At 45.9% G+C, this 26,833-nt stretch overlaps 1 protein-coding gene and 1 long non-coding RNA gene across 2 annotated transcripts; one reads left to right on the top strand and one right to left on the bottom strand.

Moving 5' to 3' along the window:
• Positions 1-13,400: 13,400 nt before the first annotated feature.
• LOC117851203 (probable protein phosphatase 2C 14) lies at positions 13,401-19,138 on the top strand. Its single transcript, XM_034732972.2, has 5 exons — positions 13,401-14,564; positions 15,521-15,898; positions 16,017-16,134; positions 18,031-18,254; positions 18,366-19,138. The coding sequence occupies exons 1-5, from the start codon at positions 14,094-14,096 to the stop codon at positions 18,747-18,749; spliced, it is 1,575 nt and encodes a 524-aa protein (XP_034588863.1). The 5' UTR covers positions 13,401-14,093; the 3' UTR covers positions 18,750-19,138.
• Positions 19,139-20,506: 1,368 nt separating this feature from the next.
• Positions 20,507-24,989, bottom strand: LOC117851214 (uncharacterized). Its single transcript, XR_004639500.2, has 4 exons — positions 23,104-24,989; positions 22,909-23,004; positions 21,698-21,762; positions 20,507-21,289 (listed from the first exon to the last, which is right to left on the bottom strand). It is a non-coding gene; the product is annotated as an uncharacterized lncRNA (long non-coding RNA).
• Between the last annotated feature and the right edge of the window lie 1,844 nt (positions 24,990-26,833).

The raw sequence follows: 26,833 nt of genomic DNA, 5'->3' as shown, positions 1-26,833 counted from the left end.
GCAAAATTATGGTTATATGCCTAATTACCAACAAAGTGTAATGCATGTAAGCTCCCATAATATGAACCATATGAAGTGACATGTTTAATTGCAACTTTCAGTCACATAAAAAGTTTACACCGTAGAATGCAGAACCAGACCGTGGGTCCTGTAAGTGAACGTGCCGAGAGCACCTGGCCACATGCAGTGGTCTTTGGTCGGAGACATGGGTTCTCGTTTAGCCTGGCCAGGCCACATCGATCAGCTCAGGAACGTGATGCACGAGAGCACTCGAAAGAGTTGCTGGTGTACACCGGTCAAGTTGATCACCACCCCACACGCACAAATTCAGTTGCTCCGGCCACAGGGCCAGTTGGCGAGCATCTCGCAGAGCAACCACACGTACATACACCGGCTAGAGCCCACTACTCAAAAAAAGTTTGTAGGAACGGTTGAAATGGCATATTTATAGGGGCAAGCTATTTTCAGGGGAAAGAAAAATATCCCCTCCAACCAGCCACCACGGCAACCCTCCTGTTATACTACGATGGTACAATTTTTGGACAAAATATGCAGACTTGCGTTTACCAGGATTTGAACAGCTCTCACCCCAAGCCTCGCGTAGCTGTTCTCTCCACCACACAACATAGTCAATTGTGACTCTACGAGGTATGTCATTCTTTTGTACTAAACTTTGAAAAGGATTTCTAGCAGCGGGTGAAGCCATGTCCCGCACCTAGAAATCACTGATTTCTAGAAGCGGGTGACGTCATCATCCGCTCCTACAATTATTTCTCCATTTTTATTTTTTATTTTTTTTCTTTTAAAATATAGACATATATCTATATATACTCGCACAAGATATCTTCACATATCTCAAGTGTTTTTTCAAATGGTCAAAATATCAAAATCTCAATACATATGTTCAAATTGCATTCACATTCACATATACTGCATTCATACTATAGAGTTCAACACACATACCATAGAGTACTTTAGACATGCACGTCTAATAAGGTATGTAGTGTATATACTAATCTATCTATAATCATGAGTATAATACTTCAATCTAACTATGTAGTCTAGTGTATATATAAATGCTCTATTCATATTCATAGTCATAGTCGTGTAGGGCACAACAAAACGCCATATCCATAGTCATAATCTAATACGAGAATATATAATTATTTTTTGGACTATTAAATGATTTTAAATGAAAACTTTATCAAGTACAAAGCCTCGTCGAGCTCTACAATTTTTATATAAAGTTTACCTTCATCCGATATCACATGAAAAAACTATAAATTTATTTGTGTAGGACCATCTATAGGGGTGGGCATGCCATCACCCACCCCTAGAAATTATTTTTTAGAGCGATTGATGACATCACATGCTCCTAAAAATGGTTCACATTTCCAGGGGCGGACGATGGGGTGACCCGCCCCTGAAAATGATCATTTTCATCGTCCGCCCCTAGAAATGACCCTATTTCCAGGGGGTGTTATTTGCAGAGGAGGCTCACCCATGGTCTGATCCTGCAAATGCTTCTCGAGCAGCGGGCCACTATAATCGTTTCTAGTTTGAAAACCCTATTACAAAAAGACGATCCAAATTCGCGCCTCTACTTAGAAAATTCATAACTTATTTATATGAAGGCAGATGAAGATAATTTTATATAAAAATTTAAGCTACCAATGAGATCTACACCTTAGTAGTTGAATTTTTTTATTTGAAGTCATTTTGTTTTATATAAAAATTTAAGCTACCGATGAGATCTACACTTTAGTAGTTGAATTTTTTTTATTTGAATGCATTTTGTTGCCCAAATTTGGTTTGTATTTGGAACTTCTCAATATTGACTTTATTTTGCCTTGGTAAACTCATGTGACCACCATGCACCTACGATTTATATGAAATAGTATAAAACTAAAACCAAAATATGCAATAATAATATATGTAACAGATCTAAAAACATATGATTAATGTATTTGTATCTGAAATGTATTCAAAATGGGACTATTTTGCTATTCAAGGTTTGATGCTAATAAAATTGCTAAAAAAAGTAAGCATCACCAACATAAACTCCATTAAAATAAGCATAATAAATTCAAGTCCGCGTAAAAACCTAAAATTAAACAAGTATTCAAAACACATAACCTAGTCTCTATAACTTAAGATTAATCAAGTCCATGTAAACTAAGACTACACAAGGATTCAACAACACATAAATAAGTACACAAAACCTAACATTAAACAAGGATTCAAAAACACATAATCAAATCCATGTAAAATAATATAAATAAAAACCGCATAAGAGCCTAAGATTAAGCTAAGTACTTATTTAGCACAATGATAAGCTAATCTGGGAAAATAGAAATTTGTTCATAACTGTGCCACCACTTACATCACCGAAGAATGTGAGAGACTTGACGTCACCGCAATGGCCTCAGCTGCGCTTAATCCATTGCCGCTCCGGTGACAAAGGCCATGCTCGAGGGGAGGCAACGACAACGAGCAAGGAGCTCCCACACCAAGACAGTGTGACCTTAGGCCTTGGCCGCTGTTGGTACTTCTTATGCTTCAAAGATTAATTTTAGACTAAGTATGCAAATGCATAGAATAGCTGCTGTAGTATTCCTAAGTATCGTATTTTTATTTCAACGGGGAACCACTAGTGGCATAGACTATCGATAAATAAATCTTCTGAATATATCGCAATCAAATGGCATGCATCTAGGTGGGGGTAACAATAACATAGGATACGAGTGATAGGCACGACACACACACTCGAGTACCCCATGATAAATGATGAACACAGTATAGCTAGCTGGAAGGACAATGAGTCCAAAAAAAGTTTTTTATAGACTTCTATGTTCTTCAATCACCTCTACAGCAATAAACCATGAGGTCTTCTATCCTGATCCACCTTTTTTTACTTTGCGGAACATACTTTTGGATTTATAAGCCCGACAGTCCACTAGGGAGTTATCCAAGTGGTTAATTTGTAGGCGACAGCGATTGTGAAACCAAGAACTTGAAGGTGATCGCGAGAACATAAGGGACACATGGGGTTTTAGACAGGTTCAGACCTCCAAAGAGTAATACCCTATGTCCTGTATGCTGGTGGATTGTATTGCTCAATGTTCAGATATGTTGGGATGTGCCCTCGGAGGACTCCCTTGGCTGCCTTATATAGGCTGACGACTTAGGGCTACAAGTCGGTTTGAATCTAATCTACTCAGTAGTTACATGGAAGTTAATCTGAGTCGAACTACAATACACATTCCATGATATCCGAGCATATTTGAACTGTCTTGTTGCCTTGATGTGCACTCCAAGTAACTTCATGTCCTCAGCCCGCACGCCCTGGTCGGGTGGGCCCACTTGTTAGGTCCGACCAGTATCCTGGTCGGTAGGGATCTATGGGGTACCCATATCCCTCAAGCCCCCGAGTGATGTGTAGGCGAACAGCAACTTGAGGTCATCACAGCGAAGCTTAAAATGAAGTTGGCTAAAGCTGCGATGGCGTCATGGTGACGGAGAGGCTACGCAGTGCTCAAAAGAAGAAGAAAATCCGAGCAAACGCAGAGCCAACGCGCAGAGCGAAGTTGAGTGCCGAGTTGATGGATGTCAGGCATCCAGCAAGTCAAAGCGAAGGATATAGAGGGCTTCGCAAGATGCACTCCATAGGAGTAGCCCCCGAGCATTGAAGTGATTGGGATAATCGGTCCAATGGTCAAAGAAGAAAAAAAGTTGATTCCTGAAGCAAATCCTAGTGCCTGAGCACAAGGATAGGCGCAGCCACGGAGGCCCGTTGACCAAGATTACACGCCCAAATCTCGGAAGATAAGGACTAGGGCAACGATAGAGATATGACAAAGATGCTTGTCCACAAATACTGCGCCGCCTGAGCAACTGCAAGATTCCTATCAGCCCTTAGGAAGGTCAGGCCAAGCATCACGTGAAGACTGTGCAACCTTATCGCATAGGGAGAATCTTGTCGTGAGCCATCACGGATCCACTATAGCACTTTGGCGGTATATTAGCCATCCTACTATAAATAGACCACCATTCATCACAAGAACCATGGCCCAAATAATAGAACTCGTAGGCTAGAAGCTTGTAGTCTTTGATAATAGTAGCACCGGCCCAGAAGCCCGATGCTAAAAGAATTCACATAAGGAAAACCAGGATGCTCCTTCCCTTCGCAGTCTCTTCGATGAAGTCAGGAGGTAACGATGCTAGTAGAATCCTGGTGATGAGGCTATATCATGAACCCCACCACCTTCTTGAGCACACCATTGGGAGGTGTTCCTTGTATCTTTTGTGTATTGTAGCTTCTTAATCGGTATCCTAGGATATCAGCTATCTTATAGTTGCCATAGGCATTTGTAACATGTATTGCTAGTAATCATTCCAGGGAATATGGTTGTATCTAAGCAGATATACGCCCCTACGTCTGATTGAGGGAACTGATAGGGCCATGGAGGCACACCGACTTGAAAATAGGACGTCAAGCCCTCGAGGACGAGGATTGGTGGAGCCGCGGAGGCATGCCAACTAGAAATAGGCGCCCAACCCCTTAGGATGAGGACTAGGAGAGCCATGGAGGCACGCTGACTAGAAATAGCCGTTGAAATCGTAATGGTGGAACTCGTCTATAGTTGAAGTCCATGCGCTTCAAGGTCTTGGTGAAGATGATGTTGAGGCCGCTGCCATCGTCAATCAGCACCTTGGGGAGAAGGGCCCAGTCTATGGTCGGGCAGACCACCAGCAGGTAGGACTCGGGATCTGGGATGTAGACCCAATGATCTTGCATGAAGAAGGTTATGGATTGCTCCGACCAGTGCAGATACTGGACTAGTTGTATGGAGACAAAGTGCACCTCTTGCTCATATAGCTTCTACTTGCGGTTGCTGCAGAAGGCGTTAGGGCCACCCACAATGATGTTGACCTGCCGCTCCAGTCGTTGGAACTCCCCATTCTGGTCGGCACCGGGCCGGTGGGCATCTTGGTGTGGCTGCTCGCGGCACTCCTCTCGGTTCTAATCGTCGCAGTCATCGCGCCTGTTGTTGTCGCAGTTGTCACGCCTGCTGTTGTCGCGGTCATCGCGATCGTCGTGGCGGCGGTCGTGGTCGTCGTTAAAGTAGTCGTCACGGCGGCAATCATCACGGTCGTTGTAGTCATCATAGTGGTGGTAGTCATGCCTATTGTCATCCCGATGATAGTCGGTGCAATGGGGTCATTTGTACTCCACCGCAGCACTGAGCTCTTTCTGGAGAACTATGCAGTCCTGAAGATTATGACGTGCATCCTTGTGGAACGGGCACAGAGCGTTGAGGGTTTCATCAAAATTTTCCCGAAGGAAGGTGGTCGGCTTATCAGGGTTGCCTTCAACAGCGAGGACCTCGGAGGTCCTTTCTCGAAGTTGGAACTCCGGACGTGCTTGGGGTTCATCATGGATTGGATGATCGTAGTCATCGGTCGGGCGGTGCTTGACATTCTAGAACTGAACTTTCGCCGCCTCCTCTATGTATGCTTGTTTGTTGACAATTTCCATCATCTGCCCGACCGTCTTGGGTGCAGCCTCGCACATCTTGCAGAACATGGTAAGGTTCATCATGCCGGAGCAGAACTACATAATGATGTTGCAGTCCTCAACACCGGCCAGCCTGTTGCAGTTCTCAAAGAAGCGGTTGGCGTACTCCCGGGTGGTTTCGCCTATCCTCTGGCAGACTTGGCTGAGTTTCTCCATGTTGCCAGGTCTATTATAGGTACCTTGGTAATTCTAGGTAAAAGCTCTAGCGAGCTGATCCCAGCTATCGATGTTGTTCGGAGGAAGATTCTTCAGCCACAGGAGTGGAGCAGGACCCATCACTTCCGGGAAGTAGGTGACCATCTGGTTGTAGGTGCCGTTGGCGGATTTCACCGCAATACTATACATCTTGAGCCAGATGGTGGGTCGAAGCGACCATCATACTTTTCATTGATGGCCAGCTTGAATGTGGCTAGCTAATCGACATCCCTGAGGCGTGGAGTGAAGTCGGCGAAGCCATCAATCATCATCTCATCATCGTCGTCAAGGTAGTACTCGACGGGTGGAGCCCTATGGCGTCTGCCGTTGTCGCGCCTAGGTGGGTCATAAGCATCTTCAGATGCTTCGTACATATGATCATAGTCAGCACGGTGGCGCATCTCATCTTCTTGGCGACGGCGGTCCTGGCATTTAGCGTCGTGGTTGAGTCCAGGAGCGCCGTAGTCGCGGTCGTACTCGGCGTGGCGGTGTACACTTGATGTATTCCTTATACTCCAAGCCATATTGATCATATATATATAGCCTCCCCGCCTCATTAGGGTGTGTGGTGTTTCCCATCTACTTCTCTACATGGTATCACGAGATTAGATTGTGGGCCTCCTCTCATTAGTTTGACGCCTTTGGTTTTTTTGTCAAGGATTTTCTGACCAGACGCGTGATTCTTTGCTGCAATAGCACCAGCGATCTTTACACTATGCCTCCAGCATCCAGCTTTGCAGCGCCCCATGCCGGCCTCGCCATCTCCTCCAGTTTGTGGCATCTCCGTCTTGGTCATCCTGCTCCTACCGCCATTGCTACACTTAGAAAGACTTCATCTATTTCTTGTAATAAAGACAGTCACACTCTATGTCATTAATGTCAATTAGGGAAACATGTGTGGTTCCCTTTCTCACATTCTAGCTCTCGCAGCTCTACTCCTTTTGAGTTAGTTCACTGTGATGTTTGGACTTCTCCCGTTGCTAGCGTCTCTGGTTATCGCTACTACCTAGTCATTTTGAACAACATCTTGCATTTTTGTTGGATGTTTCCTCTAGTTCACAAGTCTGAAGTCGCCTCACACATCACTGACTTCTGCGCCTATGCTCACACGCAGTTTAGTCTTCCTGTTCGAAGCGTCCAAGCTGACAACGGGATCGAGTTTGTCAATAAGATTCTTACATCCTTTTTGACTTCTCCGGGTATCCACTTGCACCTCTCGTGTCCCTAGCTACACTCCTCCCCAAAATGGGAAAGCTGAGCATGTCCTACGCCATTCAGAATGACATTCCTTACCGCCTCCTCTATTTCCAGCCTCCCGAGTACTCTCACTTACGTGTATTCGGTTGTCTTTGTTACCCTAACCTCGTTCCGCAACCTGTGTCTTCCTCGGTTATCCCTCCTCTCACAAGGGGTACCGCTGCCTTAACTTGTCCACTCGTCGAGTCATCATCTTTCGCCATGTTGTCTTCGATGAGTCCATTTTCCCCTTCTCCTCCCACCCCACTCACCCGTCGCAGCTCGACTTCCTCTTGTTCAGCCCCTCCGATGCTCCTACTCCCCCCTCGGTCACCCCGTCCTCGCATGTGGAGCAGCCATAGCCCTCACCGTTGTTTTGCAGGAACTCACTGACGATGACCCCCGCCATCTTGGTACGTGGACCGACCATGTACCCCGCTCCATCTGCGGGCGAGATGCCACTCTCTCCTTCACCGGTGAACGCTTCTACCGGTTGGGCGAGCGCCCTGATCGCACCGGCGAGCGCCCCGACCGCGCAGGCGTGCGCTCCGACCAATCGGGCCAGCCTCCCGACCGCACCGGCGAGCACACCGACGAGCACTTCGACCGGTCGGGCGTCATCGCCACTCGACCCTCCGCGCCCTGTCACTCGGTCTGTGACTGGGGCAATCCAGCAAGTCTACTACTAGGGCATGAAAGTCTCGGCTTCTTCTCCGCCCTCTCCGATTCTAGCAAACTATCGCACTGCTCTAGCTGATGCCAACTAGCGTGCTACCATGGTCAACGAGTTTCAGGCCCTCATCGACAACGACACCTGGCGCCTCATCCCGCGGCCGCCTAGTGCCAATGTCGTGTCGGACAAGTGGATCTTCCAGCATACGTTCCATGCTGATGGATCCCTCGCACGGCACAAGGCGCGCTGGGTGGTTCGTGGCTTCTCCTAGCATCATGGCATTGACTACGATGAGACCTTCAGTCCGGTTGTCAAACCGGTGACGATACGGACCATCCTCAGCATCACCACTTCTCGTGCCTGGCCAATCCACCAGCTGGACATGAATAATGCATTTCTTCACGGACACCTCACGGAGACTGTCTACTGCCAGCAGCCTCCCGGCTTCGTCGACCCTGCCACCCCCGATCACGTCTATCTCCTGTAGAAGTCCTTGTATGGACTGAAGTAGGCCCCGAGGGCGTGGTACCAGCGATTCGCCTCCTTCCTTCGATAGCTCGGCTTCGTCGCCTCCACCTTCGACACCTCCCTCTTTGTACAAAGAGGGGCCAATCATCACCTACCGACTTCTCTATGTCGATGACATTGTCCTCACTGCCTCATCCTCGACTCTTCTTCAGTACATCATGGGTCGTCTTCACTTCGAGTTCGCCATGACGGATCTTGGCGACCTACACCACTTCCTCAGCATCTCCATCATGCGTTCCTCCCAGGGCTTGTTCCTATCTCAGCGACAGTACGCCCTGGATCTTTTTCAGCGTGCTGGCATGGCTGAGTGTCACTCTACAGCGACTCCCATTGACACTCATGCTAAGCTTTTGGCACACTGGCGCCAAGCTCCAAGACGGCTCTGAGTATCGGAGTCTTGTTGGGGCCCTTCAGTACCTCACTCTAACTCGACCTGACCTGGCATATGCAGTTCAGTAGGTGTGCCTCTTCATGCATGACCCGCGCGAGCCCCACATGGCCCTGATCAAGCACATCCTGCACTATGTGAAGGGCACGCTCTCCTCCGGGCTTCACATCGGCACCGACCCTATTTAGTCTCTAACTGCCTACTCCGACGCCGACTGGGCTAGCTGCCCGAACTCTAGACGTGCCACATCCGACTTCTGCGTCTACCTTGGTGACAATCTGGTGTCTTGATCCTCCAAGCACCAGACCACGGTGTCTCGTTCCAGTGCTAAGACGAAGTAACGGGTTGTGGCTCATGGTGTGGCAGAGTGTTGCTGGCTGCGTCAACTTCTTCAGGAGCTTCATGTCCTGCTTGCTTCGGCCATCGTTGTCTACTGTGACAACGTGAGTGTTGTCTACATGACAGCCAACCCGGTGCATCATCGGTGCACGAAGCACATCGAGATTGATATTCACTTCGTCTGTGAGATGGTGGCCTTGGGTGAGGTCCGGTTCCTCCATGTGCCGTCCTCTCACTAGTTCGTAGACATCATGACGAAGGGCCTGCCAACTCCTTTGTTTACTATGTTTAGGTCCAGTCTGTGCGTTCGTGATCCTCCCGCTTCGACTGCGGGTGGGTATTAGGAAGTATATGTGTATATTAGGATGTATTTATCCTTTTCTTGTACACTTGATGTATTCCTTGTACTCCAAGCCATATTGGCCATATATATAGAGAGATCACCCCTCCCCCCCTTATTAGGATGTGTGGTGTTTCCCATCTACTTCTCTACACTTACTCCTGGCTCCAGAGAACAAGCACTCAACTGAAGATCGGTAAAGCGCGCAGTAAACAAATGAATAAGGTAAAAACACTCAAGCTTATAGTCTTACCACTATAGTCTAAAACTAGAAACCCAACACTAGAGTAAAGTAATATTGTTGGAATGTAAATGACTCAAGGTAGATAGAAGATAATTTTTATTAATAACTCAAAGTTGTATACAAGATGAAATGGAAAACATACCAAAACATCTGATGAAAGATTACTCTAGAATCCTGAGACTAAGCTCCCCTCTAACTCCCAAACTAAATTAGCCTAACAATATGAACTAGAGAGCTCATCCTTGGTGTGTGTATGTGTGTGTAAGCGCACGCATGTGTGCGTGCGTGTGTTCTAGCATGAATGGAGGGAGGAGGGTACTTTTAGACAAGGGGTAACATCTATCGCAATGGGCCCAAGTCAGTCGAACACGGGGGGAGGGGATTGGCTAACCCTCCGATCCACCACCTTGACCCTCCAACGCCTCAGATCATCTCCTATATGGCGATTGTCAACTATAAAGGTGGTTCGGACCTGTGGGAACCAAGGTAGGGTCGGCCGATCTATGCGGGGGTTGGTCGAACCTAAACCCACCCCTGGTCGTGGCAACGGCAGTTGTTTCCATTGCCTTGAGTGCCGATGCGCGCCTGCGGGGTTTGATATCTCGGCAGAGTGAGTCGCGGCCCCCCGCCAAGAAGTGGAGGACGGCTTCCATAGTCGCTATTGTCGCAATCGCGTGTTCCGTACCTCAACTATAGCCTCTTAATCCGTGGCAGTCTCCATCTGGACATGGATGTGAAGGAGGAGGAGCGGAGGAAAAGCGATGGATGCGATCAGCCTCAGTGGACTCGAGCAACAGAGTCTGAAGAGGAGCGGTGTGCGGGGGTTAGAGTTAGGATGGAGGTCGAGCGTGAGGTGAGGAAGTGGGCCGGGCAACCTTCTACGACATATACGTGTCGAGATAGAATCAGAAGCCAGCACATATATTCACTTATATGTGCTGGTGTTTGTCATCTGCATACCCGAAGTAATTATGGCTACAATCGAACTATATAACCAAACATACTTGTTATGTATATCACACTGCTTCACCAAGAACTAAAAATGTCAAGGTTTAGTACAGTTGCATGCGACGAACTAGTTCCCTGATCGATATGTCATGGATAATAAGTCTGTTGACACAGCAGAAGATCACCGACTGAGCCCACTAAGTCTCTTGACACTACACGTGCCCATATATAGAGCTTATTGATGTCTTCTGAAGATGGCAGCAGAGATTACAAGATTGTGCTTTTCAAGGTATCATCTTTCACCAAGCGTGAAAGGAGTGGTGTTTGTGTCTTCCACCCCTTCCCGTCTTTCGAGCCAGCGCACTGATGCACTTTGCACTGTTACAAATGGGATGCTCTCCAGTTGTTAATAAAAAACAAGAGTAAAATACACGGGGTCCTAAACTTATCTTGTAGTGTCATTCAAGTTTCAAAATGCATTTTCAGTCCCCAAACTTGTCTCAAGGTGCCATCTAGGTCTATGAACTCTAAAAATGCATAATTAGCCTCCCCCCACACACCCCACCCCCAAACTTGTCCTCAGGTTTTGTCCGGGTCCCTAAACTCTCAAAATACATTTTCAAATCTTAAAAATTGTCACATTCGCTGATGGCAATTCCTCCTCCTCGCTCGTTGCCTTCACAACCACCTTTATGCTAGTGATTCCGCTAGTGTTCCTTGGCGTTTGATTGGGGATGTTAAAATGCACTTTGAAAGTTTAAGGACTCGGATGACACCTTGAGACAGGTTGGGGACCTGAAAATGTGTTTTGAGAGTTTCGAGACCTGAATGGTATACTGAGACATATTCATGGACTAAAAATGCATTGTGAGAATTTACGGACCTAGATGACAGCCCATAATAAGTTCAGGACCGACTGTGTGTTTTATTCTAAATACAATCTATTACATAAATACTCCGCTAACCCTTGCAGGAAAAAAAGAACTTATCATATATTCCCTCCGTCCTAAAATAAATGTTCATTTAGAGAATTTTGAATATATTAGTAGTTACGAGAAATGACCATGTTACCCAACTATTCATACTAATTGTTATTGAAAGTTGTTTTGTCTACGTAGTTTTCTAGATTCTAAATAAATGCATGTGCATTGGAACCAGATAAATAGCATCAATTCATCATTTGATTGGCTTCACACACTTCTCCGTACGTTCATTTTTATTGATGTGAGTATTGCTTTAATTAGATACAATTTACTAGGAGGAGATAAAAGAACACTTTTTTTGGATAAAATTTAAAGGCTAAAATAGCACTTATTTTGTGACGGAGGGGGTAACGAACGCATGCTCTAAATTGCTACTCCGTGGAGCGGTGTTTCAGGAAATTTCACGTAGCTTTGGTGCTATGGATAATTTTTTTCTCGAAAAAGGAAAGGAAGGCGGGAATGTCGGGTGAACACGTGATCGACGGTTGCAGGACAAGGAAAGAATGGTTTAGAATAGCAGGATAGGGTGGGGTAGAACATAATCGCGAAGTGTGTCACACTGCCTACTGAGGTGCTAGGTGCACCTTTTTAGAGTCCACCAAAATTTGTCCATGTTTGTAAAGTTAAATCATGACAAGAACACTTGCACGCTTAACACATTCGGGATGTAATAGCCACCTTTACTAAATGGGTGGAGTGTTGTTACACTGTCATATCTGTTTCTCCTTTGAAGAGAGTTAGCTTCAACTTGAGGTCTGTATGTTTGTTCATTGGTTTAAGAACAAATATTTCAACCCGTCGTATCAACGTAGTATCATTAAAACTTTCACATGGAATATATATCGATTTATATTTCTATTACCTTTTATAACTTTAATAAAAGAGGTATTGGTCAAATTTGCATACTAAATATTACGAGATCCCCTAAATACGCTGGAGTTTAAAACTCACGCTACGTGGCGAATCGAGTACGCATAGTTTAGTATCGATTGCAATTTCGCAAGCTACTCTTAATTACTCCCTTAATTACATTTTGATAAATCTATGTTTTTTAAGCACATAGTACAGACGCAAACGCTCACATACAGGCATGGACACTCGCCTCTACGAACACACGTACACAATCTTACCCCTATGAGCACATTCGAAAGATTGAGCCGGCAAATCCTCGAGATTGATGAAGTCATCATTGGCGCCTCACTGTCAACGGGAACATCGCCTACCACTGCCGGTTAAATCCTGAAATAAATCCAGAAAAATGCGAGCACCAATGCCGAGTCAAGGACTCAAACCTTGATGGGCAGATTCCACCACAAGAAACCTTACTAGCGGAGTTACGCTCTGTTCGCTTGATAAATCTATCTCATCTTGGCACAATAACCAAGGAGAAGAACTCTGCTTATTATCCAATTTATCACGACATTAAGTACTCCTCGTTGTAAAAATGATTTTCGGTGAGGACGTCTTGATCTCGACATCATCATCATCATATTATGCATCAGTTATTTTTTCGAAGCAGTTACTTTGCACGGGAACTAAGTAGTCATCCACGTGGGATTGAGATGTCAACTCAAATATGACTGTCGTTCGAAAAAATTTCAGTTTGAAAATAGGTCCAATAAAAAATAATAGGAGTATAAAGCCGCCAAAATGCGCTGATCTAAATGTATCATTATTTAGACAAGTACACATCCTTTAATTTTCGGTGACAACAAGTCCATTAACGAGCAGCCTGTTTGATCCACGAATCATGAGGCAAGAACCGTCCCTGTTCGGCCCTTCCACCCATGACGCGACGGTGACCGGAGGGAGACTGGACCGGCCGGCCGGGTGAGGCGCGGGGGGCTGCTAGCTGCTCGTCCGCAGCCGGGCCGCCGTCCACCTCAACTACCCCGCCCGACCGCGGCTCGGTAGAAATGGAGAACAGTAGCACGCAGCTCCGGGGTCCTCCGAGGCCACAAGAGCTTTCGCCGACTCCGACAGCCTCTCGGCCCCCTCTGCGTCCCTCTCCCGTGCCTCCCATTTCGGCCTTCTCGCTGTCCCCTCCTGCATCTCGTCGCCTCAGATTCGCCCACCACCGCTTTCCCCCTTCCCCCCTCCGAGAGGGAGAGGCGGATTCCAATTCCAACAGCAAGAAAAGCACCCACCGCCGCGGCCTCGCCGTCCTCTCGTTTTTACTACAGCTCAGCTCCCTGCTCTGCTGCTCCTCCCTGATTAGATTAGCGGCTTAATCACTAAATTGGCCCGTTGCTAAGAGCCTTTTTAAGTACGGGATTACGCAGGCCTCTTGTTTCCTAACCACCACTACTCTACGCACTCATCCAGAGGCAGACGGGGAGAGAGAGATTGGGTTTGGTTGTGACCCGTGTCCGTGTTCTTGCTGCCCTTTTCGCAATACGGCAGATATAAAATTCCTCTTTTTACACTGCATCCCTGGCTGCCCGCTTAATTTTAGCAATTCAGCGGCCGCAGCTCCTCCCTTCGCTTCGCTCGGTGGTGTCTGAGCCTCCTTCGCTTCGCCTTGCTGTCCGTCTCACTCCCTCGGCTCGTCTGCCCCGCCTTGTCGCCGGCGTCGGGGGCGGGAGCTAGTCGGCGGGCGGGGGGCGGCGCGCGGCGCCGGGCGCGGATCGGCCGCGTGTGCATGGTCGAGGCCGCCGCGAGGCGCCGGTCGGGCACCAGCCGTCGGCGGCCTAGCGGCAGCGGAGGGGAGCACCAGCGCCTGGTCGCGGTCGCCGTCGCCGCGCGCGTCGTCATGGTCACCAGCCGCTCCGCGGGGCCAGCGGCGGCGGGAGGAGGAGGAGAAGCAGCAGCGGGGGAAGCAGAAGGAGGCGGCGGCCGGTGCATGGACGACTTCTTCGACTGCCTGTTCGGCGTGCTCGGCGCGCTCGGCGTCACGTGGGGGGCGCCCGCGCGGCCCCGGAGGCAGCCGCGCCCGCCGCTGCCTCGCGTGGTGGGCCCGGCGGCACCCGCGCCCGCGGACGCGCGGCGCTTCGCGGCCGAGCTCAGGGCCACCCCCGGCCGGATCGCCGGCAATGGCGCCTGCGCCGTCGCGTCGCTGTACACGCTGCAGGGCAAGAAGGGCGTCAACCAGGATGCCATGATCTTCTGGGAGGTAAAACGAGAAAAAATGAAAAGAGAAAAAGAACCATCTTTTCCCTGCTTTCTTGTCTGTACTTTTTTCTCACATATATTCTTGATGTACGCTTTCTGACTGTTCCTTGATCAGATCTCCCCAAGATCTAAGCAACTATATTCTACTAGTGGATTTGTTTTTTTTTCAAAAATACTTAGTTGATTAAATTAACTAGCATATCCTTTGATCCAGATTTTTATGCAACGGAAGTTCTCGTTCAGATTTTATTTTTATTTTCCCTTCAAACTCAGGAAATTGTTTTTTCTTCAGGCACACCCTTTTCTTATCTGGGCACATCGTGTATTATGAGTTACCCGCAGCATGAGTGCGCAGCATCCTAAAACTTGCAAGAATTGAACTTTGACTGAAGTTCTATATATATTTAGCACGGATTGCCATTGGATGTTGCTGGTGAAGAGTTCTAGTTGGTAGTCTTATTCAAGCGTAATGATTGGTGTTGAGTTGGAATACTTCTTGGAGGTTGGAGGGGCTCCACATGATTCTCATCCTTATCCAATCCTAGTTTTTTTTTCTCCCTTCTCCATCTCCTTGCTGGATGATCTTATCTGCTTGAAGCACCATCCTTCCCTTTCCAAATGTTTGATTACCAATTTGGCTGCATGTCCATTGCGTGACACATATACCGATCCTATCTCATTGCAGTGGGACTCGAATTTGCCTTCCATGAGTTTTCTCAACACTTCCATAAACTTAAACTTTCGTGATTTGACTACCTTAGTACTCTCTTACAAGTTGCACACGGGTCCCATTAAAAAGATACCAAAATGGTTAACTACAAATGCTGCTTTTGCAACAAGTGCCCATCTTCCATCTATCTGTCCAGTTTGTTGTGAATGTGTAAAATTTGCTGCTGCTGTTACTTCTGTGGAATATATGTTTGATTATGACAAGCTATTTTTTTTACTTTTGGACAGAACTACTGTTCGAGAGAGGATACAATCTTCTGTGGTGTGTTTGATGGTCATGGACCTTATGGCCATTTGGTTGCTAAGAGAGTAAGAGATCTCCTGCCTGTGAAGTTAGGAGCAGATTTGGCGATGGAAGATGGTAGAGAAACATCCACTAGCAACATTAAGAGCAACGCAAATGAAGTAGGTTCACCAGAACATGTAAACAGAAGAGTTACTGTCATGTCCTCTGAAGCTGAGCAGAATGGGGAGTATCCAGAAATTTTCCCAGCATTGAGAGCATCATTCTTGAAGGCCTTCCATGTAATGGATAGGGATCTCAAGTTACATAAAAATATTGATTGCTTTTTCAGTGGGACTACAGCAGTGGCAGTGATCAAGCAGGTAACTGAGCCAAATGGCACTATTAATCTTTTTAAAAGTGAAATATCTTCTTTCTGTTTCATTATGATCACACCAGCTGACTGGACCTGCATGCTTGTAAATCAATTGTATTCTGCAGGGACGCAATCTTATAATTGGCAACTTAGGGGACTCAAGAGCTGTCTTGGGTACCAGAGATGAAAATAATCAGCTTGTTGCCATCCAATTGACAGTTGACCTCAAACCGAACATTCCAAGTAAGCCTGTATTTCTTTCTTTTGTGGTTGTTGCTTCATTGTGTCCCTAATCATTTTGCAACTGTATAGCCTTTCACTAGTCCTGCTTTATGCAATATAGATGTGCAGTTTTTTTTAGCTCTGTACTTGTTTTGTGAACATCATTATATTTGCATGGCTTTACAGTATTTCCGTTAGCTTGTGACATTATGTGGCCTTAACACGTGGTGTAAGTAGCACTCTGTTTATATCTTTATTATGTTATGGTCAAAGGAATTTGATTAATAACAGTATGAGTTTAGAATATCATAGATTCTTTTTGTTTTAGTTGGGGACAAGGTTTTCTCGCTTGCTGTTATTGTTACAGTTTAGTCAAGTTTACACATAGTTGAATAAAAGTGGTCTTCATGAAATATTCTGTTGGTGTGTCTGAAATTAACTTTTGATATTTTAGTATCCCAGCCTGACATATTTATTACAATTTCTGAATTCTAATAGTTTGGTCATTCACTAGAAAGTTACTTGACCAATAAATTAGGGATATCAGCAAAACATCATTTACCTAACCATATTTGAACTATCCCTAAACTATGATTTACGCGTTTTTATCCCAAAAGTCTATTATCATATCAACTTGATCTTCAGTGCGGCACCTTGACTACCAATATCTATGTAAATATATGGTTCCAGTTATAAAAAAATATATTATGAAATTATTCTTCATGATGAATCTATAAACATCAACCTTATGTTGCCAATCTAAATATTTTTAGTTATCATCAATGGATAAAAATAAAAGGTTTGTCTTAGCACAAACCTAAATGGACTATTTAGGATCGGAGGTGGCACTCGACTGTCAGTTTACCAATTCTTACTTTAGTATTTTAATTCTGAGGAAGCAGATTAGCATTTTGTAGCTCTATAGAATGTTCATGTTTTTTTTTGTCAATCAAATTGTTCAAGCATTTTCATGGAGTCGTGCTCGTAAAAGTGGGGCAAATTCATTTGGAGTAAGATTAGTGAAACTAGGCAATACAGTAGCCAAGAAAAACCTTGAGTCAAGGATGAGGATCACTTAAGTTTTTCCTGTTCCCAGCTGTTATTTTCTATGTTTTCATGGTATGGCTTTTTTTTATAAAGATCGTATGGCTTAATTTATCTTGTTACCAACTGCTGTTTTGTATATTTTCATAACTACGCATTTGCTCCCTGCAATCACAAGAACTTGTGGGAAGTTGATTTTTGAATGTCATCATCTTTCTAAACATCCAGACTTATTAGATGGCAATGATTCATTGCTCTCCTTTCATTTTTTTTATTTGTTTGCATTCACAGTTTTCGGGACATTCAAGTACTGCAATCTACATTTTATGAATTTATATTAATATTTTACGGAGATAATATACTTTATGAAAGCTTTTCCAAAGAAAAATCTAGTAATAATATTTTCATATAGTCAATCTTGATAGGTTTAAACATATTAATGTAGAACTTTGAAAGTTTGACGTCATGGATCCTATGAAGACAAATGAAAAGGAACGGAGGGATTATGAAAAGTTATTTTCAGAACATTATACTTTGTCAAATTATATTTTTTTTAGTGACAAATCCAGTGATGCAGTTTCCATATATCCCAACTTGGGTGAAGCGGAATGAGCAAAGGGAGTATATACTAAAATTTGTTTGGGGAATTGTGTGGTAGTATTTAGATTAGTGTGGGAAGGTAACTATTACTGCTTTTGAAGATGTTGTCTTGCATTGTGTTGGTGACATATCATTCAGTTATACAGGCATGAGTACATGATGCAAATATTTTGATCCTCTCGTAGCAGCAAGTACTGCTGAACAGTAAAACATTCACTGTATGCATTTTCTTTTCTCGTTTAGTTGATTGAGGAATGACATGGTAATTCTCAGGTGAAGCACAGCGAATCAAGCAAAGGAGGGGCAGAATATTTGCACTTCCTGAGGAACCAGAGGTAGCTCGTGTTTGGCTTCCAAAGTACAACTCACCTGGATTGGCCATGGCTAGGGCATTTGGAGACTTTTGTCTGAAGGATCATGGTGTAATTTCCATGCCTGATGTTTCCTATCACCACATCACAGAAAAGGATGAATTTGTTGTGCTGGCTACCGATGGGGTGAGCAGATGTTAATTTATTTACACACCATTTTCTCAATGTTAATAAGAGTGGACCCTTTTCTGTGCTATATGATATAACTTCCTACTGTCGTTATCTAACTCACTTCAGGTGTGGGACGTGCTGTCAAATGATGAAGTTGTTAGTATTGTCAGCCGAGCCACATCCCGGGCCTCTGCAGCACGTTTCCTAGTTGAATCAGCTCACCGTGCATGGCGAACTCGGTTTCCCACATCGAAGATAGATGACTGTGCTGTCGTCTGCCTATTCCTGAACACAGATGAAGCAAGTGAATCATCCAGTTCCATGTCCAACAATTTGGCAACTGCTGTAGAAGTTAGCAGTGATCAACACTCCACAACTGTCCAAAAACAACTTAGTACTGGAGTGTCTGCAGATCTTGTTACAGCACTGGTAAGAGATGGAAACAAGGTTTCTGTTGTCGAAACCATTGCAAGGCCGGTCGCCCCTGCGGATCTGCTGAAGGATGGTTGAGGCACAAAGCGAGGCTGATCAAGTGAGCTTGCATGCTGCCTGTGATTGGGATCTGCGGCACAATCAATGGCTCAGGCACGGAGTGGAGGCAATATGTACATGATGTGCCTGTGATTTTGGCATCAGTCGGACCGAAGGTAAAGCACGTCGGGGAGTTGCTGCTTGCTATTTTTTGTGCACGCAAGTGTGACAAGGATTTGCAGTTTTGCCTTTTGTAAAATACCGTGTCAGTTTCCCGCGATTTGTTCCAGTTCTTTGTAATAATTTTGTTCGTGTTCATCATCGAGCGTCAAGATCCTAGTATCATGTAGGTAGGAGTCTATTGAGTTTTGATGCTTCATGTAAATATTCATCATTCTATCTCTATGGACTATGGTGTCTGTGATCCATCTCATCTTTTTTGGGTCTTCTTGGTAAGGGCATAAACCAAGGACGAGGTTATTGCACGTGCACTTGATCTCGACGGGCTTAATAGCTTCCGAAACTCCTTGGTACGATGTAAACCCTCGTCTTCGTAGCCCAGACCATGTACTCAGTCTTCATCAGCACCGATATTGGAGGGATACGCATACACCACTGGACTCCCTTGCCGTTGCCTGGGGTGGTCGACATCGCATCAAAACGCAGGTACGAATTGTTTGTTGAGAATTTAGGATCTACACGGTGAACGTACACATCAGGCCAGGAACACACCAATTAGCAGATTTTTTTCATATATTTTTCCTTTGTATCTCAAAGTGGAGTACATATAGCAATATATAGGTATAGCTCCATGGTGATTTCACATTGGTGTGATCTGTTCACACAATGTTTTCGAAAGTTCAAAGTATCAAAGTATGATTGTAGTATAGATCAAAGTATCAAACGAGACCTGGACTTAGATACACATAAACCATGTTGTGCCCATAAAATTGCTGCTTTACTGGGCCCTACATGCTATAAAGAAAACCCACCTCAGCACTTTCTTTCATTTTTTTACACCTAGCAGAAATTGTAAAACATAAGGAACAAAGACCCAGGAGAATCAGCATAGATATTTATGCAAAGAGCAGTGCAGCTCCAGAGTTCTGTCAGTCAGACTGGATTGGCTGGGACAGTTCAGATAGTTAATATGACACAACTGTTACCATCTCTCGATTATCTCTAGAATGCCAAAATATAGAGCAGAACGTTCACGTGTGCACCAACTGCATACACCTTAAAATTCCAGAATCATACCAGATAAAAGGAAAAAGGCCCAAAAGTATAAGCAACTGAACTAAAAATCCTTGAACTCAGAATTTCATTACATGGTTCTTGTAATCCCATTACTGAACAGGCAGTTGTAACATAACATGATAAACTCAATGCAGATTGCAGAAAAATATTAATTAGATCCGAGAGATGGTTGGGCAGAGATAATTTTTCTCTTTAATTTCTATATCTCTATATATAATACTTGTTACACTAAATCAGCCAGATCAGTAATAAAGTTTTCCACCGTTCCAACATGTAAGGTGTTTTAGGTTTGTCCTAAGTCAAACTTCTCCAACTTTCACCAAATCTATAGAAAAATGTAGAAACATTTCCAACACTAAACAAAAATATTATCAAAATATATTTGGTTTGGTGTTGTGGATGTTCCTGCATTTTTTCTGTAAACTTGGTCTTAGAACTTAGCCAAAACACCTTATATTTTGGAGGCCGGTTATTGGCTGCATGTACTGTGTGGAACTTCTGAAATCCTGGCTAATTCATCAGAATTCAGAAGAAGTACATACAGAGAGGCAGAGAGCCACACGAAAACTTTATCAATGCAGTGAATACACAGAGCACCATTTCTCAGTGAGGAAATTCACTATCCAGATGGTGAGAGTTGCAAAGACATAAACAGCTGACACTTAAACAAGTTATTGCTCTTCTATTGCAGCTCAATTGCTCAAATGTACAACACTTCTGCACACTGAGGCCACCTAAACCCTAAACCCCAACAATTTCTGGAAAATATAAGTGCACCTCGGGGCTCGGGCACCAGCAGGTGCTATGGACCCACGGATCACGGACTGAAGCGAATTCACAACCGAGCGAAGAGAAAGAAATCTTCGATTTCCGTCCCCGGGACAGCACGACCTTGAATCCATCCAGTGATCCAGGAGAGCTAGGACTAACTTACCAAAGAAGAAATCAGCCTCCACGTCCAGACGGACCTTCACTCCACTAGACGGCGGGAGGAGGAGCCCTGAAGCCTGAGCAAGAGCAACTCGCCAGTGGAGCGGGCGGTGGAGGATTCGAGCGGCAGGCGACGGCAGCGGAAGAGATGCGACGGCACCCGGCGGCGTTGTGATCGACCTCACCTGTGGAATCGGGGTCGGCAGGCTGCTGATACTTTGAATGGGCTGCTGCCTCATAAGCGATTGGGCCTGATTGGAGTGTTTTGAGCCCACAAAGCTTTGAGAAATTTGGCGGACTGCTGCAGTGCTGCGTTGTCCCCGTCCTCTCTCGCTGCTCCTTGCCCCAAGCCCATTCCGTGGGCGACGCTAGCAAAAATCCTTCCACGTTGGCTACAATCATAGCATCCGAAACAAGAGAATTTCATCAAAATTTTCGAGTATCCTTCACTCTTTTTTAAATTTCCCCTCCTTTTATTGCCACTTCCGTCAAAATCTGTTAAGTGGCTTCTCACTGACCAGACAGATCTACTGCACAGCCAATCAGGGGCGGAGCCAGGGCTCTTCATCGGTGTCAGCTCACACCGACGGCTTGCTGCAAATTCAGTGAAAAATCACTGGTCTATGGAGCTGACACTGGTGTTCAACGGAGCTGACACCGGTGGCTCCATCGGCTGGCTCCGCCCTGTGCGGGCCTTACTCTCAAGTTACTCATCTATCAGTTCGGCTAATACAGTTATCATTGCAGTTCAGTAATTTAAGCAATAAAAGATGCATAAAATAATAGGAAATTAATTTTACCTTAACGCAGCAAAGAGAAGCGCAGGTGCCCATCCACTAACAAGATGTTTGAAACACCTGGAGATCTATAAATATAATAAAAGTAAGGCTGAGTACACTTATGAATGGTACTCAGCAAATTCTAGCGTTGAAATTATATTAAATGCATGGTGATCAAGGTATGCAAGGTGATGTGAGTTTTGGAAGAGGGGAAGGAAGGAAGCATATTTTAACTCGTTGGCCCTGCAGGTGGAATCTTACCTCCTCTACCAGTTCCTAAGTTTTAATGAGCACTAGAGACCATCAGGGTCCTTCTGGACCGGATTATGCCTTATTCCAAAAATTACTCTCTTAGGGTCCCGGTCCCATCTTACCACACTCAAGTTGTGATTTTAATCGACAAGAGCTTTGACTATGTGGGCTCGTAACCGTGAGCCTCGGCTATCTAGATAGATTTATGACTCTGCGCAGAGGTGTACACTTCACCCATACATTCGATCAGCCCATACCTCCGCGAAAGGCGGTACTGACCTACGAAACCCGTACCCACCGGTGGCTATTCCTAGACAACATTCCCTAGTTCCATCTACATGTATGACTGGGGTCTAAAAAGGGGCCATACTACATCCATACATGGACACTATCCCAGAAAAAGATACATCATAACGTGGCATACAATGCCACCAGGTCCTCTGGACCTCAACCTATGACCCGTGTCGACCAGACCTGGGACTCTGCGAAGGTCCTGCTCCAGCCTACCTGTTGCCCACCGTGGCTCCTTGGGATGGTTTACTAGGTTCCGCTAGTGGGGTGTGAGTATTTCTTGTGAGCCGGTCCTTATGTGACCGGAGTAGGCTTTCGGGATAGGATCCTCTACCGAGGCTACCTCCTTACTCCCCTATCCTGTCCTTAACGGTTTCTAATTCTTTAGTTGGTTGATTTTATTACTAAACTCTCACTTTCTAGAGTTTTCCATAAAATCATAATGATAGTGATATTTCTAAACAATTTTATTTCTAAATGACGCTCGGTCATCGATCTAGTCGTGACCGAGGTCATTGATAGGATTTCGGACTAGAAGCGGCTTCAAGTCAAGGCAAGATAGTGAATAGAGGTGGGTTGCTCCTATAACGTTTCAAAATATGCAAGTCAAGTTATTATCTCAGTAGATTTTTATTATTTCTAGAAACATAGGATAAAACTTGATCAAGGATGTTGGTGTTAGGACTTGCCTTCATTTACACTTAACGTTCCTTAGGTCGACCAGGGTCTTCACTTCTCATCCTTCTAGATCCTCGGCTTCGGGGTGGAGCCTGGTCGTCTACCAGCTATAAAGGCATATAAAATAACAATCAATTCTAACAATACATCAATCAAATATCTCAGAAATAGGAAGAAAGAAGGATGATGGACATTTTGGGAATTACCTACTGTTTAAGGGTGAATTCCCAGATAAAAGATGAACGGTTTGTTAATTATTTAGAAATAAGTTTCTAAATAATTAATGGATTGAATGGTTGGATTTTCTAAGGAATTCTAAGAAATTATGAACGGATTTCCTAGGGTTTTGGATAGGCAGCATAACGGCTAGGTTTGGACGGTAATTTGAGATTTTGGATGGGCAGCACTACAGCTAGGTTTGGACGATATTTGAGATTTAAGTTGGGTAGCATACGATTAGGCTCAGTTGATACTTAGGGTTTTAGTCGGGCAGTATATCGGCTGGGTCTGGTTGAGACTTGAGGTTTTGGGCGAGCAGCATAACGGCTATGCCCAAACGATATTCGAGGTTTGGTTTGGGCAGCATAACGGCTATGTAGTGGAATGGACCAGAGGCTTGGACAGATCCTTAAAGGGTCACTAGGGATTTGTGCAATGATACTTGAGAGCTTGTGCGACAGTTGGTCTGTGTTGGCACTAGGGGATAGTATGCATGGCAACAGACGCAGTCGGGCAAGATCAAGCAGATGCGCGACGACGATAGGGGTTAGCGGCGACGATAAGGCCGCGAGGAACAGCCGGCTGGGTGCTCTTAACAATGCGGGTAAGGTGGCTAGAGTCCACACAGTGCACTCGACTTTGACCCGTCTAGCACCTAGGGGTTAGGGCACGCCAGCGGGTGGAGGCGGTGCGGCATATTTCCTAATAAGGTTGGGCTCTAAGATCTTAATAAGGGACTCAAATGAGGTGTAAATGTGGAAGTGAGTCTTGGAATGGGTTTAGAATGTTATTTGGAATTTTTGGTGATTTTTCAAGGATTTTTAAAATAGTGGAAGGGTTTGAACTTGACTTGGGGGTACACTTTCGTAGGTGCACATAGCGTTTTGGGTTTGGCTGACGCAGATAGGGTGTGGGTGTAGTACTGTTTGGTGGACACATGGTCCGAGGCTGTGGACCAGAGCGCAGGTTGAGAGGGCGAGAGTAGAGGAGGGTAGACGACAGGCAACGGCGTCAAGGTGCTGGGCCCGCACGTGAGAGAGGGGGGTAACAAGGTGGAATGGAGGTGGGACGGTGGGGGCCGGTCGACACCGGGGCTGGGCGGCGCCACCGTGGGGGCCTTGGGCACCACTGCGGGGCTTGCCGGGAGCACACCGGGAAGGCGCTCCTGGTTGCCGGCGGCCTTGCGGACTAGGCTGGGAGGAAGAGGAGAGAAAGGCGAACAACATGGCATGGCTAGGGGCTGGGAGAGAGAGGGGAGAGGGCATGGCCGCAGAGGGAAGGAATTTGGGCACGACCAGTCGGGGTGAAGAGCTGAGGAGGAGGGGACTGCCTGGGAGAGCGCCACATCGCCAGACCTTGCTTAGCAGCCAAGGAACGCAGTGCTGGCAGGGCTGAAGGGATGAGCCTGGCCGGGGGGTGAAGGATTGCATGGCGGCGGGGAATAGTGGCGGCCGGAACAGTAGTGGTGGGAATAGTGGCAGCAGGGATGGAGCGCGCATGCGGTGTCAGAGGAGAGGATAGAGGCAGCCGGTGGCTTCGTGTCGAGGGAAAGGGAGGGGGAGCTGCACTACCGATGGGGATGAGGATGACGACAGTGTCATGATGGCGGTGGAGGAGGATAGGGTGAGGTGGCGCCGGTGGTAGGGGGAAAGGGGGATGGCTAGAATGAGGTGGCCTGCTTGCAGGCGAAGGTGGGAAGGGGAGGCGCATCTGCTAAGCATGGCATCGTGGCAGCCTGGATGTTACCGCAGCAGCGTGGCGTGGTGGCGGGCGCCGCAGCGGCACCGATGTTGGCGTCAGCAGGGTGAGGATAGCATCAAGCGAGGGGAGAGAGAGAGGACGGCGCGCGGAGGAGCGAGGTGGCACAGCACCAGTGTGGTGGTGTAGCTTGCGGCGGCGTTGGCGTGGTGGAGGAGAAGCAGGCCGCGTGGGCTGAGCTAGGCCAAAAGCATGTGTTGGGCTGCAACATGAGAGCTAGGCTGCACGGTGGAATGGAGGAGAGTAGAGGGGGAGCTGGGTTGGGCTAAGAGTTGAGTGGGCTAGAAATGGAAGTTGCGGCCTAGTTTGATAAGGAAATGGTTTCTCTTTAAGAGAGTTTTGGAGTTCAAATTTGAAATATAATTCGAATTTGAATGGAGTTTGAGGTGAGGCTTAGGTTGGTCATAAAAATGGAGTATTTTAGGGAGGGAAATTTGGGAGTTGAAATGGAACTTTTGGGATGTTTGATAACTAAAATTTGGGATGAATCTTAGGAAGATTTGGAGGTAATTAATATTCAAAGTAATTTTGAATATTAATTTTAGGATTCTCGGAGAAGAAAATATTTTGGAGGGATTTATTTCTAGGATCTCCTTAAGAAGGAGGGAAAGTTTTCTAAAGACAATCAAATGCAACACATATGTGGTCATTTTATGCAAGGTTTATTTGTAAGGGCTCCTTTGGTAGCCCACTTCCCCGCAGGGAACCTGGCCATTTCCGCGCATCGTTAGCCCACACGGGATTCTTCCACACGGAGTCCAACTTGCACATTTGGCAGCCTGCTCGGCCGCAGCTTTCAGCCGAATGAGCCTAGCTTTCACGCAGAAAGGCTCCCAACATCCACAGGTCAAGAAGGCGCCCCGTCCCCGTCCACAGGTCGGTCTCTCGCGACTTCTCCTCCTCCCGCGAGAGACCTCCACCACCGCCACCTCATCTCCTCCACTGTTGCCGCCTGATCTCCTCCGCCACCACCCTCGTCTACTCCACTCGCGACTCGCGCGAGCGAGAAGCGCTGCCCGCTCTCACAGCGATCCACCGCCACTGTCGACCGCCGCCGTTGCTCCTGGCTCCCCCGTGCTCTCTCCAAGATTTCAGGTCCAGGTGTGCCTCCTCCATCCCTTCTCCCTAATCCCCATCTTTGAATCGTCTCATTTCTCATCTCACATTCATTTACTTTCTTGTTAGGGTTCTACTCCGGCAACGGCTCGATTCCTACGGCGGCGGACTCCCCTGCCACCTCCACCTCCCCAACAGCCATCAGGTGATTCACTTGGTTATTGCTTGTTTACTTTTCAACATATCTTCGAAGTCACAACTATCTTCAAAGCCCTTGCAAATTGGAACACTTTGGCTCGTTGTAACATGAGTAGTGGGATTCACCCCGTAGTAACTGTTCCTTTTCCAATTACATACCTTAGTAGATGTTGCAACCATGAAATTTTCAAGCCAAATCATCATTGGAAACACATATTTGCCCTGTTGTAGTTGCATATTGGAAGCCAATGCAGTTTGTTTCCCAAGTTATTTGTAGTCAGGTGTAGTTGCCAATAGTCCAATAAATCTTTTTTTCTTGTTGTTCATTGTGTGATATTCTATTACTTTGACCACTCAGAATTGAAGCATTTAATTTGATTTAATCACTAATAGAAATTGTGGTGCTAACATTGTACTCATGGATTCATTTCATGTATGTATTTGTGAATCTGGTGCTTGCTGACCTATGTGATTTTTCTTGTTTTGGGGAGTTACTTCTTAGTTTTATTCAGTAGCGGTTGATTGGCTTGTTGGTCAAGTTTTTCTTTAACTTTAAAGATCTTGTCATGTCTAACTTGCCCCCCTCCCTCTTTCTCCCACTCAAAAAACACTTGCGAATAATTTAAGCAAGCATATTTCATTTTTGTACTTGGGTCACTCGTATTGAAATGTTATTATGGGCATTGTTCCCCACAATAGAGTGTT

The sequence above is a fragment of the Setaria viridis genome, chromosome 1 (genome assembly GCF_005286985.2).
Source record: "Setaria viridis chromosome 1, Setaria_viridis_v4.0, whole genome shotgun sequence".
In the NCBI taxonomy this organism is placed as follows: Eukaryota; Viridiplantae; Streptophyta; class Magnoliopsida; order Poales; family Poaceae; genus Setaria; species Setaria viridis.
Note: the sequence above shows the minus strand (reverse complement) of the source record. Positions and strands in the feature narration are given on the sequence as shown.

Coding starts and splice junctions, on each gene's coding strand:
- LOC117851203 (XM_034732972.2), top strand. CDS start 14,094: ATGGTCGAGGCCGCCGCGAGGCGCCGGTCGGGCACCAGCCGTCGGCGG. Junction 15,899..16,016: donor CAGTGGCAGTGATCAAGCAG/GTAACTGAGCCA, acceptor TGTATTCTGCAG/GGACGCAATCTTATAATTGG. Junction 16,135..18,030: donor CCTCAAACCGAACATTCCAA/GTAAGCCTGTAT, acceptor GGTAATTCTCAG/GTGAAGCACAGCGAATCAAG.